Source organism: Perca fluviatilis, chromosome 1 (genome assembly GCF_010015445.1).
Source record: "Perca fluviatilis chromosome 1, GENO_Pfluv_1.0, whole genome shotgun sequence".
Classification (NCBI taxonomy): domain Eukaryota; kingdom Metazoa; phylum Chordata; class Actinopteri; order Perciformes; family Percidae; genus Perca; species Perca fluviatilis.
In genome coordinates this window covers 25,941,171-25,957,004 of record NC_053112.1, presented here as the reverse complement: position 1 = coordinate 25,957,004, position 15,834 = coordinate 25,941,171, and the positions used below count along the sequence as shown (strand labels likewise).

The 15,834-nt window shown below is 41.8% G+C and overlaps 1 protein-coding gene across 21 annotated transcripts in view; it reads right to left on the bottom strand.

Annotated features, from left to right (window-relative positions):
* The window catches only part of ank2a (ankyrin 2a, neuronal), a 100,525-nt gene that overhangs the window by 1,247 nt on the left and 83,444 nt on the right, over positions 1–15,834 (bottom strand). For 19 of the 21 annotated variants that reach the window (XM_039798729.1, XM_039798735.1, XM_039798745.1 and 16 more), the window contains 6 exons: positions 3,356–5,143; positions 2,773–2,862; positions 2,237–2,320; positions 1,847–2,011; positions 1,521–1,694; positions 1,267–1,358 (listed from right to left, as the gene is read on the bottom strand). In XM_039798729.1, coding sequence (XP_039654663.1) covers positions 1,267–1,358; positions 1,521–1,694; positions 1,847–2,011; positions 2,237–2,320; positions 2,773–2,862; positions 3,356–5,143 — 2,393 coding nt within the window. The remainder of the gene's footprint in view (positions 1–1,266; positions 1,359–1,520; positions 1,695–1,846; positions 2,012–2,236; positions 2,321–2,772; positions 2,863–3,355; positions 5,144–15,834) is intronic. The other 2 variants (XM_039798812.1, XM_039798822.1) reach the window with 2 other exon arrangements.

The following is a 15,834-nucleotide window of genomic DNA, read 5'->3' as shown; positions in this document are numbered from 1 at the left end:
TGCACTTAAATCTCTGTAGAAATTAAATTAAAGGGACATTATGTTGTTATACTTGCTATACTAAAAGATATATTATAGGAGAGAAACAAAACACCCACAAATGATATCATGCTTTGTAAATCCAGCATTCAATGGAGATCACATGCACAGCATAGCTACTTTATAACTGCATAAACCTTAGCATACATAAACTGACCCCCAACAAATAAAGATGGGTTAAAATATCAAAGAAAAAAAACATAAAGTGTCATTTTTGAAGGTGTTGGGAAACCATTGGCCAAGGTTCTCCATGTCTCTGGTCTTCTACAATTGGGATGAGATCTGGTGACTGCGAAGGCCATAGCATATGATTTACGTCATTTTCATGGACTTCTGCCCTACAGTACATGGAAGAATCCACAATTATGTTTCTCCGCTTATTTATTAAAGGAGTTGTACTTGAAATAGTCAAAAAAAAAGCCTGGGAATGCTTTCACACGGCTCTCACAGAGTGTTCCCAGAAGTGTTTTTTGGCGACCACATGCACTAATATGCATGTACAGTCGGACCAGCTATCAAAACAAAGAACAGAGAAGCTCGATCTACAACACACACAGAGGGAGTGTGACTTCATTCTCTGCTCAGGATGCCATTCCTCCACTATATTTTTACATAGTAAATATTAGTTTACTGCTATATTAATGTTCTCAATGTCGAGTAAAAGAAAAACAGTTTACCTTTTATTTGTGTACACCTGTTTGTACTCTGTCATTAACAGCCTGCCTTTCTGCTGCTTTTGCCTCCAGTTTATCTCCTTAATTACGTGGTATACTTGGCTATATGGCACCTACAGGATGCTTGCTCTGGCTTGTCCTCTCTGAGAGGCTTAAGGTGTCATAATACATAACAGCACCCAGTAAACACAATAATGACATATATATGATGACAGAAATAGCATTTATCTTACATGTTTCACTGTATGTTAGTCTTTGATTTATAACGAATAAAACAATGTCACAGTATGTTACTTGATTAAGTGGTTAATGAGAGCAACATTTGCAAACCTTAGTCAATATTAGTTAAACTAATACACTTACAGCAGGGCTGTCATTGTCAAACTTCACACTCACAAAATACAAGTAGTCACACACACACACACACACACACACACACACACACACACACACACACACACACACACACACACACACACACACACACACACACACACACACACACACACACACACACACACAATCTAGCAGGTGCACTCCTGCACTCACACACCTCCTGACCACAGTTCCATCTTCTCTGACAGTCTCTCTCTCTACCACATGAGGGAGCTCTGTTCTGCTAGAACCACTTATATAACCTAGTGCCTGTGGCATGAAATGGAAAAAAAACAGTATTCACTTAATTTGAAAAATTGAATTATGAAAATAAAAACCAGAGACTTCATACCTCTCCAAATGCACATGGAATTACTTTCTACACAAGAGCTGTAGTTCAACACAATAATGGTGACGAGGTTATCAACAAACCTGTTTGAAGTCGTCTTGGGCTGAAGGGAGGTCAGAAGCCAAAGACGGATCACCCCAGTGAGTCATTGTCCTTTCACCCTCCACCACTGCCGTCCGTTCTACACGACTGACCTTACAACCTTCAGCTGTCTCCTGACTTGATGCTGAAAAACCCTCACATTCAGCAAATGTTACCTAAATCACAAGAAAAAGGTTATTAGTTTATTTATTAACTGTCTTTTATATAATCCTACCAATATAAATGTCGACGTGTCTGGCATTTTCTGTTAACAAGAGATTTTGAAGACTATAATAATGAACACACACATATTATACAGTACACGCACCTCTGTGTGGTCTCCCTCACTCTTCAGTACAGTCCGCTTCACCACCTTAGAGTATCCATCTCCCTCTGCCATACTGATGGACCCCTGGGGAGCTCCTTCTAATGACACCTCTTCACGCTCCACACCATCCGCCGAAACGCACTTGCGAATAATTTTACGCGTAACCTGTGGAAGATTATGCGTTTAAAGACCATAAGGTGGTGAAGTACAGTATGTTTTTAAAGGAAAAGGCAACCATCCACATAATTAGTTGCAAACATTCCAGAAACAAATGTTGTCTCTCTCTGAATCACAAATTAGATTTGTTAAGCTTAACTGGTTGTTGTTATTTCCGGTTTAAATACTGCCATGTGATATGTGCTTGAGAGCTTAGATAGGATCTTGCTTTACCTTTTTGACAACAATGTGTCCATTTTCATCCTTGTACTTTTCTTCCGTCACTGACTGAGTGGGGAGGTCAGGCATTTCATCAGCCTATAAAGGGAAACACGACAAACAAATCAGCAATACTAACTTGGGTCAGTGTAATGTCTGTGTTAAATTCTCCACTTCAAAAATAAAAAAGCAAACACATTAGAGAAAAAACAGAACACACAATGTCAATTTTAGGTAGTAATTCAGTGAGAGAATAGGGACTGTGGGATACAGGACACAACTTTAAAAAAAACAATAACAACAATGAAGTGCTGACAGCAGCATAATACACCTCCATGAGGTTCAGCCATCTATGCAAATCAAGTGGCAGTTCTTTTTTTATAAACCCTAAATTAATCTTCAAACACCCATTTTTTCACCGATTTTGATGAGACTAAAAGTTGTTCGAAATTTTAACTTCACAGTGAAGGCCAAGCCTGGTTAAAGTTGCACTCGGGAAATCACATCCTCCATGCTCATTTAAAAAACATCAATCATGCTAAATCAGATACCTGAATGAAAACTCTCCTTCGCACTATTCTGGTGGTCAAAAATTCATCATCTGAACTTTCTGACATTGATCCGAGCTCTGCGGTGATCTCCTGACCAAGCAACACAAATCCATTAGGATTAAGTAAATGACAATATATGAATGCTAGTCTGCAGCAAAGCAAGCAATAAGCAGATTGATATGGTGCACCTTCTGTTGATTTTGAGAATTTTACAATTCATTTTGATATCTTACATGGGAAAGTACAACATGGCAGTCTGTAACTCGGGAAAAAAATGTTTGCAAAAAACCATGCTTACACTTAATTAAAGCATTAATGTGCTTATTGCTGATGAAAAAACACATGACTTATATTATTACTGTGAGTGATACAGCCAATTACAGGCAGCACAATGGCATGCTGAGTTAGGAGTAGTTAAATCTAAAATCAAAATAAAATAGGGGTTATGAGGATTTTTTTCAACCCATCTATGTCGCCAGAGGGTTAGCAGTCATTCCTTTCTGAAGCAAATATAGTATTTGGTTAAGCTCAGCTCCGGGAAAAAAGCTTGCAGGTCGGGGTGGTTTACCAAATCTCATCTTACCCTTGTCAGAGATTTGTCAGTATCATCAAATGCCCCAATGTCACAGGGAGGAGGCGGTTGTGAAGTCTCACACATGGTGAATTCTTCATCCGATGCTTCTGAATAGTGTAATAATTCTTCATTTTCTTCTTGTACATTATAAAGAGGCTCATGGACAAACGGAGCATCCTCATAATCTTCACTTCCAGAGGACAACAGGACTCTTCGATTCCCCCTTTCTAGCACTCTAGGATGGCTAAGATGATCCTGGGGCTGATCTCCATTTGACCTGGTACTTGTCTCAGGTTCATCAGGCTCAGTCTCTGAGAAATCTGATGCAGCCTGTATGGAGTCAAAGTAAGGCTCTGGGTCAGAGTATTCAAACGTTGGGCTGTCTACACCACTATGCACAACTTCTTTGTATTCTGGAGGCATGCGGGTATAGATGGTTGTGGTAGAAGAGATCTCTGAATACCCAGGTGGGATGGTGTACTCCTCATCAGAGGTTGATGAAGTCACCTCTGCTTTGGGTTTGACTGGAGTGGGCTGAGAGGCAAAACCCTCAGAGTCTACTGAAGTAAGAGATTCTTCTGAATTCCGTCCACTGGTCCTTGGCCTATCCTCATCTGAGGATGTCTCAAAGTTTCCTGGGGAGGGGTATGGCATCAGTTCATCAAAGCTAAAATGTCTTGCAGATGTAACTGTCTCCGGAGTCAAATCAGAAAGAGAAGAGACATCTTCACTCTGAATGGCTTCAACAAAAGTTGCCTCCCATAAATGGAGAGGTTGATCTTGGATACTTTGTGTTGATATTTCTTGTGTAGCTGATTCAAGTTCTTCTTGACTTTTAAGAAAGTTAGTTGTATAATCTTGCCCACGAAGATTAGCCACATGTTCCTCAGGTATCTTAGACGGACTCTTTGCAGCTACTTTGGGGGAAGACACTAAAGAAAATGAGCTGAACTGAAATATATCGATAGGAAGACCTGAGTTCAGTGGTTCCATCACTTCCCCAAATCCCTGGGAAGATTCTGGAGTTGGAAGGGACTCAGTAGGGGATACAGGACTATCTTTATGACAACCAAGGCTTGATGGTACACTTGTCTCAGAGGTTTTTGTTAAATCAGGAGTGTCTGAGATTAGTTCAGGTTCATCTTGAATGGATGTCTGGAAATGTGTATGCTCTGTGACTGCTACATCAGTGTGGTTAGTATCTTCTGCAAGCTGTACAATAGATAACACACCGACTCTCAGGGTATCAATATCTTCTGTATGGCATTGGTCTTCAGGTGAAAGGTCTTCAAACTTAATTTGTTCAACTTCAGGGCTTTCATCACTGAATTCTGACAAAATAGGGTCAAGTGTCTCTGGGCTAAATGCAAGTTTCATCTCCTCCAGATCTGACAGCAGCTGTTCAAGCTGAGGGGACCCAGACTCTGGTTGTGTTGGAATGGAATCTAAGGACATGAACATTTGGTCATCCGGACTTTCTTGAGCTATTTGACAGAGTGAGTCTGGGGTCGCTGAGCTTGGTTTAGCTAAGCCAGAATTTTCACTTTGCTTGGGGAATGACAGCTTTTCATCCTTTTCCTGTGGTGAGCTACTTTGATTGGTCAGTCTGATTTTAGATTGTGTTTTACTTAGGTCAAAGGTACCTGGAAGTGGTAATTCTAGTTTTTCAGTGGAAAGTGTGATTGAATCATGTGCCAAGGAGTGTGTCTCATTTGGAAAGACCTGGCCCTGTCCTAAATGACCACTTATTTGTTTTGAAGATTCTGAAAGATTTGTCCTGGAAGATGCTGTTGATACCTGCAAGAAATGATACAATGGAGTGGGGAAAAAAATATAAATATGATGTGATTTCTTTTGCTGATGAAAGAAATAGTCAAATGAAGCATGCATTTGTCAATGACAGACTCTGGTTTATACATAAAAGCCGTGTCTCAAATGAGGAAATTCACTTACGCCCACTTGCGTTTAGGTCACTGCAGTAGTATCGTATGTTAATAACATTTATCTTATAGACCACATACAATTGTACGCATTACATACATGTAATGACTAATATGCTGCAAAATTAAGATATGTCTTGATAATAGCAATGCTTGGAGATATTACATTGAGAACATCACTCACAACCCAATATCATTTTACACTAATAAAAACAGGGCACAAGTGAACTTGAGTGAAAATCAGGATTTGGAGTAACATGAAGATGGACATGCATCATTTTACACTCATTGAAGTAAGTGTTCGCTGCCATGTCATAATATAGGGCTGGAAGCACTGGCCTTCTGATGACAATGTTAAATCCACCAGTTTACAGTATTTGTCAGTCAATTGTCCGTTCCACTGCAGGTCTGCTACGTCTCCCAAATAATTCTGTTATTACAGTAATGACAACAGCCAACAGGCCGCTTCATTAACATAACTAAACATTTTGAAAAGTATATTACATTATTATAAAAGAGTTATTGTCTCCCCTACCTAGACATTTTAGATGACAGAATGTGGAAGAAGGGCAGTAGCGGAAGGCAATGTCTAGCTATTGGCATGCAATTATGTCATCACATTTAATTTTTCAACTGAAATTAATTCTAAATTCAGTTTCTTTGGATATGGCTGTCACTAGGGCACCCATTACGGGTGCCAATGGAGTGGTATGCTGCTGTGATCTGTCTTAATGTTTGTTATTTAAACAGTGATATTATGTGCATAACATACAGTACATGCATCTAGCTGTGGCAAGTACAATGTTTGGTTTAGATTTTTATGAAGATGTAAATAGTGCTATACAACTGATTGCAACTACAATAGATTGTAAACTTAGAAAAAATAGAGAAATGTCTGGCACCTAAGATATAATTAAGCTTAAATCAGTCAGGTCCGGCAGTTAAAAGGAATCACAAAGTCCATTGGTTAGCTCTTTACCTATGTAACATATGAGACTGTTCATACCAGGACAAAAACTCATGTCACTAAGTAAGGGTCACTCTGTAATTTTCATTAGTTACGCTTCACTGAAAGATATTGTTTTCTGCTTTAATGCAAACATGCCACAGCAAGACAGTGAAGCCTCTGGGCATTATTAGTAAAAGCTTGAGGCAAGAGTTCTACATTCACACTTGATGCAACATGTATTGCCATATTTATTAATTTTGAAAGCAACACTGCATTCATTGCTAAGCAAGAGCTTGTGCTGTCTTACCAACACCAAGGAACTTTTGCCCTCGTCCTCGCTCAAGGATTTTCTTTTCATGTTCTTGGAAAACGAATCTTGGGCTTGTGTCATCTTTAATTGTGATTCAGGGTTTGACCATTTATTTGTGGCCAAGTGATCTTCCTTTCACCGATTTTCTGTCTTTGCTTGAGTTTGTTCATGGAAAGCCTCTTCCAGCCAGACAGCATGATGACATTCAAAATGTTGTTCTACAGATGGCATGTGACTCAACTCAGTGCAAAACTGGCTAATCCTGTGTGATCTGACATGATCTAGTTTGGGTTTTTTTTCTGTCCAGGGAGGAGGCTTGACAAAAAAGACTGGTCATTTGTGTTTGAGGAGGAAGCTATGGGTCCTGACTCAACTGTTCCAGTTGGTGGAATCAGCATTTCAGGATTTGAATCTGTTACTGTAAGATCAAGTACCGTTGAGTGGGATACTGAGTAATACTGTAATGGTTCCTGTAATGGAGTCTGGCATTATGCTTTAAAAATGACAAGATTTGGCTGGAATATGTGGCTGTGAAACATCTGTTTTTTTTTTTACAAATGCATGTAATAACAAGGTTGACAGTCCAACTGAGGAATTTGTTTGTCACAAGATAGGGCAAACAATTCTGGAGAAGGGGGCCTCTGGTCAGTGAAGAATGGTTTCTCCCTAGTGAATGGTTTCTCCCTCTCTTACTCACCCATGTACCTATGCACTTATAGTGTTTATCGTTTTCTGTTTAGTATTTCACATTGTATTTTATGTAATTTCTAAACTGTATGTATTTCTAATGTTTTTATTATCTAGCCCTCCTTCCCTTTCCCTAAGTGGCTATGCCATTTGTCAGGCCACCATTGTAAATACGAACCTGTTCTTAATGGATTGCCAGTAAAAATAAAGGTGAAATAAAAAAAATAAAAAAAAGAATAAGCAGGTTGAATGATTAAATGATTATATGGATGTAATATGTCTGGTGAGCCTATACTCTGAAAGAGCCTATACTCTGAAAGTGAAGGACTCTCATTAAATTAACTTTCTACTACATGCTGGCAAGGACCTGTTTCAGACCTGTGCAATATCAGAATAGCTTTGACATGCTGGTGAAACAGAACCAGTGACCACAGCATTAAAGACAACAACTAATCAGCTCTTTTGTCATCTGATGTGCTATGAAAACTAAGAAAAAAAAACATTCAAGTGTTTTTGTGGTGTACCACAGACCATGCAAGACTATTTTTCTAGGTGTACAACTGACCATGCAAAACTATTTTTCTAGGTGTACCACTGACCATGCAACACTATTTTTCTAGGGTAGATTTAAAGGATCTTATTGCACAACAAGAACATTTTCCCTTATAGAGTGGATCATACAAATGTGACATTAAGTTGTTAACAAAAGGCTTGTGATGTACACTGCATTGATGAGTATGTATTGTGGAGTCTGATGATATGGATTCCGTAGGGAATAGTTTGAGTTTAGACACTTTTTTCTGTGACTCATTTACAGAAGAAGAGGTTTCAGAAGATAATGGTTTGATTTCAGAAAAAAAGTAGTTGATGGAAGATGTATTTCCATCACACAAAAAATGTGGTCGTTTTTCAAATCTAATGCTTTGCACAGCATCTGCATATGTGAGAGGTATTGCAAGAGAAAGCAGATGACATGCAGGTGCACTTATGCTGGTCAGTTTAGCATCAACCGGTGGATCTGGCGAATCTGGTCTGGTATCCCCAAACAATTCCTCGAGACAAAAATCTGAATACTCAACATCTGACATTGTTGAAAGAGGTGATACTGGTCTACTTTCAGAATACTGTAAATAATAGTTACAATGTTGACACTTCATTTGGCCAAATGTCATGCGAGGAGACAAAGAATGCTGCTCAAGTGATGCCACAGATTCTGGGGAGGATGCTCTAAAGTCTGCTAACCATTCCTGCATAAGAGAAAAGTCAAAATCTGAAGACACGGATTCCGGCGACAACGCCCTGCTGCTAAAAAACTTATCAAGTGCAAAGTCTGATGAAACTGACTGTGGGGACTCTGGTCTAGTCTCGTCAAACGGTGTCTCAAGACACAAATCAGTACCTTCCCAGTCTGAAAATGTTGATTGTGGTGTAAACGACCTATGTCTTGACAATTCAACGTCGTGACTGATATAGGGAGCTCTGAACTGAGGAACAGGTGAGTCAGGAGAGAGGGGCCTATGTTCACTTTGAGATGTCACTGACTCTGGAGAATGTGGTCTGGTGACCCAGTCTTCTACGAAGGAGTGAGTGAACTCCTTGTCTGACGACACTGACGGAGTCCAAATAGGTATAAACTCAAATGGTTCGCACACCAACAAAGTATCTGCTTGTCTTTCATGTGTTATTCCCCGCACAACATCTGCATATGTAAGCGGTCTTGCAGTAAACAACGGATGGGATGTAGCTACAGTTACGCTTGTGTGTTTAGCATCAAGCCGTAAAGTAAGTGAATCTGGCGAATCTGGTCTGGTGTCCCCAAACAATTCCTCGAGACAAAAATCTGAATACTCAACATCTGACAGTGTTGAAAGAGGTGATGCTGGTCTACTTTCAGAGTACTGTAAATAATAGTTACAATGTTGACACTTCATTTGGCCAAATGTCATGCGAGGAGACAAAAAATGCTGCTCAACTGATGCCACAGATTCTGGGGAGGATGCTCTAAAGTCTGCTAACCATTCCTGCATAAGAGAAAAGTCAAAATCGGAGACACGGATTGCGTGACAATGCCCTGCGGCTAAATAACTTATCAAGTTCAAAGTCTGATAAAACTGATTGAGGGGACTCTGGTCTGGTCTCGTCAAACAGTGTCTCCAGACACAAATCAGTACCTTCCCAGTCTGAAAAAGCTGATTGTGGTGTAAATGACCTGTGTCTTGACAATTCAACATCATGACTGATATAGGGAGCTCTGAACTGAGGAACAGGTGAGTCAGGAGAGAGGGGCCTATGTTCACTTTGAGATGCCACTGACTCTGGGGAGGATGTTCTACAGTTTGCTAACCATTCCTGCAGAAGCGAAAAGTCAAAATTGGAAGACACAGATTCGGGGACAACGCCCTGCTGCTAAAAAAGCGTATCAAGTACAAAGTCTGATGAAACTGACTGCGGAGACTCTGGTCTAGTCTCATCAAACAGTGTCTCCAGACACAAATCGTACGCTACCCCCAGTCTGAAAATGTTGATTGTGGGGTAAACGACCTATGTCTTGACAATTCAACGTCGTGTAGTGATATAAGGAGATCCAAACTGAGGAACAGTTGAGTCAGGAGAGGTGACCCTATGTTCTCTATCTGATGCCACTGACTCTGGAGAATGTGGTCTGGTGACCCAGTCTTCTATGAAGGAGTGAATCGCACTCCTTGTCTGACGACACTGGCGCAGTCCAAATAGGTATAAACTTAAATGGTTCGCACACCGAACGTATCTGCTTGTCTTTCATGTGTTATGCCCCCGCACAACATCTGCATATGTAAGAGGTCTTGCAGGGAACAATGGTTGGGATGCAGTTACAGTTACGCTTTTGTGTTTAGCATCAACCCGTAAAGTAAGTGAATCTGGCGAATCTGGTCTGGTGTCCCCAAACAATTCCTCGAGACAAAAATCTGAATACTCAACATCTGACAGTGTTGAAAGAGGTGATGCTGGTCTACTTTCAGAGTACTGTAAATAATAGTTACAATGTTGACACTTCATTTGGCCAAATGTCATGCGAGGAGACAAAGAATGCTGCTCAACTGATGCCACAGATTCTGGGAGGATGCTCTAAAGTCTGCTAACCATTCCTGCATAAGAGAAAAGTCAAAATCGAAAGACACGCATTGCGCGACAATGCCCTGCTGCTAAATAACTTATCAAGTTCAAAGTCTGATAAAACTGATTGAGGGGACTCCGGTGCGGTCTCGTCAAACAGTGTCTCCAGACACAAATCAGTACCTTCCCAGTCTGAAAAAGTCGATTGTGGTGTAAATGACCTGTGTCTTGACAATTCAACATCATGACTGATATAGGGAGCTCTGAACTGAGGAACAGGTGAGTCAGGAGAGAGGGACCTATGTTCACTTTGAGATGCCACTGACTCTGGGGAGGATGTTCTAAAGTTTGCTAACCATTCCTGCAGAAGAGAAAAGTCAAAATTGGAAGACACAGATTCCGGGGACAACGCCCTGCTGCTAAAAAACTTATCAAGTGCAAAGTCTGATGAAACTGACTGCGGGGACTCTGGTCTAGTCTCGTCAAACGTTGTCTCAAGACACAAATCAGTACCTTCCCAGTCTGAAAATGTTGATTGTGGTGTAAACGACCTATGTCTTGACAATTCAACGTCGTGAGTGATATAAGGAGATCCAAACTGAGGAACAGTTGAGTCAGGAGAGGTGACCCTATGTTCTCTATCTGATGCCACTGACTCTGGAGAATGTGGTCTGGTGACCCAGTCTTCTATGAAGGAGTGAATGCACTCCTTGTCTTGCCGACACTGACGGAGTCCAAATAGGTATAAACTTAAATGGTTCGCACACCAACACAGTATCTGCTTGTCTTTCATGTGTTATGCCCCGCACAACATCTGCATATGTAAGAGGTCTTGCAGGGAACAATGGTTGGGATGCAGTTACAGTTACGCTTTTGTGTTTAGCATCAACCCGTAAAGTAAGTGAATCTGGCGAATCTGGTCTGGTGTCCCCAAACAATTCCTCGAGACAAAAATCTGAATACTCAACATCTGACAGTGTTGAAAGAGGTGATGCTGGTCTACTTTCAGAGTACTGTAAATAATAGTTACAATGTTGACACTTCATTTGGCCAAATGTCGTGCGGAGGAGACAAAGAATGCTGCTCAACTGATGCCACAGATTCTGGGGGAGGATGCTCTAAAGTCTGCTAACCATTCCTGCATAAGAGAAAAGTCAAAATCGGAGACGCGGATTGCGCGACAATGCCCTGCTGCTAAATAACTTATCAAGTTCAAAGTCTGATAAAACTGATTGAGGGGACTCTGGTCTGGTCTCGTCAAACAGTGTCTCCAGACACAAATCAGTACCTTCCCAGTCTGAAAAAGTCGATTGTGGTGTAAATGACCTGTGTCTTGACAATTCAACATCATGACTGATATAGGGAGCTCTGAACTGAGGAACAGGTGAGTCAGGAGAGAGGGACCTATGTTCACTTTGAGATGCCACTGACTCTGGGGAGGATGTTCTAAAGTTTGCTAACCATTCCTGCAGAAGAGAAAAGTCAAAATTGGAAGACACAGATTCGGGGACAACACCCTGCTGCTAAAAAAACTTATCAAGTGCAAAGTCTGATGAAACTGACTGCGGGGACTCTGGTCTAGTCTCGTCAAACGTTGTCTCAAGACACAAATCAGTACCTTCCCAGTCTGAAAATGTTGATTGTGGTGTAAACGACCTATGTCTTGACAATTCAACGTCGTGAGTGATATAAGGAGATCCAAACTGAGGAACAGTTGAGTCAGGAGAGGTGACCCTATGTTCTCTATCTGATGCCACTGACTCTGGAGAATGTGGTCTGGTGACCCAGTCTTCTATGAAGAAGTGAATGCACTCCTTGCTGCCCGACATAGGCCGAGTCCAAATAGGTATAAACTTAAATGGTTCGCACACCAACGAAGTATCTGCTTGTCTTTCATGTGTTATGCCCCGCACAACATCTGCATATGTAAGAGGTCTTGCAGGGAACAATGGTTGGGATGCAGTTACAGTTACGCTTTTGTGTTTAGCATCAACCCGTAAAGTAAGTGAATCTGGCGAATCTGGTCTGGTGTCCCCAAACAATTCCTCGAGACAAAAATCTGAATACTCAACATCTGACAGTGTTGAAAGAGGTGATGCTGGTCTACTTTCAGAGTACTGTAAATAATAGTTACAATGTTGACACTTCATTTGGCCAAATGTCATGCGAGGAGACAAAGAATGCTGCTCAACTGATGCCACAGATTCTGGGGAGGATGCTCTAAAGTCTGCTAACCATTCCTGCATAAGAGAAAAGTCAAATATCGTAAGAACGGATTGGCGACAATGCCCTGCTGCTAAATAACTTATCAAGTTCAAAGTCTGATAAAACTGATTGAGGGGACTCTGGTCTGGTCTCGTCAAACAGTGTCTCCAGACACAAATCAGTACCTTCCCAGTCTGAAAAAGTTGATTGTGGTGTAAATGACCTGTGTCTTGACAATTCAACATCATGACTGATATAGGGAGCTCTGAACTGAGGAACAGGTGAGTCAGGAGAGAGGGACCTATGTTCACTTTGAGATGCCACTGACTCTGGGGAGGATGTTCTAAAGTTTGCTAACCATTCCTGCAGAAGAGAAAAACAAAATTGGAAGACACAGATTCGGGGACAACGCCCTGCTGCTAAAAACTTATCAAGTGCAAAGTCTGATGAAACTGACTGCGGGGACTCTGGTCTAGTCTCCGGCAAACGTTGTCTCAAGACACAAATCAGTACCTTCCCAGTCTGAAAATGTTGATTGTGGTGTAAACGACCTATGTCTTGACAATTCAACGTCGTGGAGTGATATAGGGAGCTCTGAACTGAGGAACAGGTGAGTCGCGAGAGAGGGGCCTATGTTCACTTTGAGATGCCACTGACTCTGGGGAGGATGTTCTACAGTTTGCTAACCATTCCTGCAGAAGCGAAAAGTCAAAATTGGAAGACACAGATTCCGGGGACAACGCCCTGCTGCTAAAAAACTTATCAAGTGCAAAGTCTGATGAAACTGACTGCGGGGACTCTGGTCTAGTCTCGTCAAACGTTGTCTCAAGACACAAATCAGTACCTTCCCAGTCTGAAAATGTTGATTGTGGTGTAAACGACTATGTCTTGACAATTCAACGTCGTGGAGTGATATAGGGAGCTCTGAACTGAGGAACAGGTGAGTCAGGAGAGAGGGGCCTATGTTCACTTTGAGATGCCACTGACTCTGGGGAGGATGTTCTACAGTTTGTCTAACCATTCCTGCAGAAGCGAAAAGTCAAAATTGGAAGACACAGATTCCGGGGACAACGCCCTGCTGCTAAAAAACGTATCAAGTACAAAGTCTGATGAAACTGACTGCGGAGACTCTGGTCTGGTCTCGTCAAACAGTGTCTCCAGACACAAATCAGTACCTTCCCAGTCTGAAAAAGCTGATTGTGGTGTAAATGACCTGTGTCTTGACAATTCAACATCATGACTGATATAGGGAGCTCTGAACTGAGGAACAGGTGAGTCAGGAGAGAGGGACCTATGTTCACTTTGAGATGCCACTGACTCTGGGGAGGATGTTCTAAAGTTTGCTAACCATTCCTGCAGAAGAGAAAAGTCAAAATTGGAAGACACAGATTCCGGGGACAACGCCCTGCTGCTAAAAAACTTTTCAAGTGCAAAGTCTGATGAAACTGACTGCGGGGACTCTGGTCTAGTCTCGTCAAACGGTGTCTCAAGACACAAATCAGTACCTTCCCAGTCTGAAAATGTTGATTGTGGTGTAAACGACCTATGTCTTGACAATTCAACGTCGTGAGTGATATAGGGAGCTCTGAACTGAGGAACAGGTGAGTCAGGAGAGAGGGGCCTATGTTCACTTTGAGATGCCACTGACTCTGGGGAGGATGTTCTACAGTTTGCTAACCATTCCTGCAGAAGAGAAAAGTCAAAATTGGAAGACACAGATTCCGGGGACAACGCCCTGCTGCTAAAAAACGTATCAAGTACAAAGTCTGATGAAACTGACTGCGGAGACTCTGGTCTAGTCTCATCAAACAGTGTCTCCAGACACAAATCGGTACCTTCCCAGTCTGAAAATGTTGATTGTGGGGTAATCGACCTATGTCTTGACAATTCAACGTCGTGAGTGATATAAGGAGATCCAAACTGAGGAACAGTTGAGTCAGGAGAGGTGACCCTATGTTCTCTATCTGATGCCACTGACTCTGGAGAATGTGGTCTGGTGACCCAGTCTTCTATGAAGGAGTGAATGCACTCCTTGTCTGACGACACTGACGGAGTCCAAATAGGTATAAACTTAAATGGTTCGCACACCAACGAAGTATCTGCTTGTCTTTCATGTGTTATGCCCCGCACAACATCTGCATATGTAAGAGGTCTTGCGGGAACAATGGTTGGGATGCAGTTACAGTTACGCTTTTGTGTTTAGCATCAACCCGTAAAGTAAGTGAATTCGGCGAATCTGGTCTGGTGTCCCCAAACAATTCCTCGGACAAAAATCTGAATACTCAACATCTGACAGTGTTGAAAGAGGTGATGCTGGTCTACTTTCAGAGTACTGTAAATAATAGTTACAATGTTGACACTTCATTTGGCCAAATGTCATGCGAGGAGACAAAGAATGCTGCTCAACTGATGCCACAGATTCTGGGGAGGATGCTCTAAAGTCTGCTAACCATTCCTGCATAAGAGAAAAGTCAAAATCGTAAGACACGGATTGCGGCGACAATGCCCTGCTGCTAAATAACTTATCAAGTTCAAAGTCTGATAAAACTGATTGAGGGGACTCTGGTCTGGTCTCGTCAAACAGTGTCTCCAGACACAAATCAGTACCTTCCCAGTCTGAAAAAGTTGATTGTGGTGTAAATGACCTGTGTCTTGACAATTCAACATCATGACTGATATAGGGAGCTCTGAACTGAGGAACAGGTGAGTCAGGAGAGAGGGACCTATGTTCACTTTGAGATGCCACTGACTCTGGGGAGGATGTTCTAAAGTTTGCTAACCATTCCTGCAGAAGAGAAAAGTCAAAATTGGAAGACACAGATTCCGGGGACAACGCCCTGCTGCTAAAAAACTTATCAAGTGCAAAGTCTGATGAAACTGAATGCGGGGACTCTGGTCTAGTCTCACAACGTTGTCTCAAGACACAAATCAGTACCTTCCCAGTCTGAAAATGTTGATTGTGGTGTAAACGACCTATGTCTTGACAATTGAACGTCGTGAGTGATATAGGGAGCTCTGAACTGAGGAACAGGTGAGTCAGGAGAGAGGGGCCTATGTTCACTTTGAGATGCCACTGACTCTGGGGAGGATGTTCTACAGTTTGCTAACCATTCCTGCAGAAGCGAAAAGTCAAAATTGGAAGACACAGATTCCGGGAACAACGCCCTGCTGCTAAAAACGTATCAAGGACAAAGTCTGATGAAACTGGACCGCGGAGACTCTGGTCTAGTCTCATCAAACAGTGTTCCCAGACACAAATCGGTACCTTCCCAGTCTGAAAATGTTGATGTGTGGGGTAAACGAC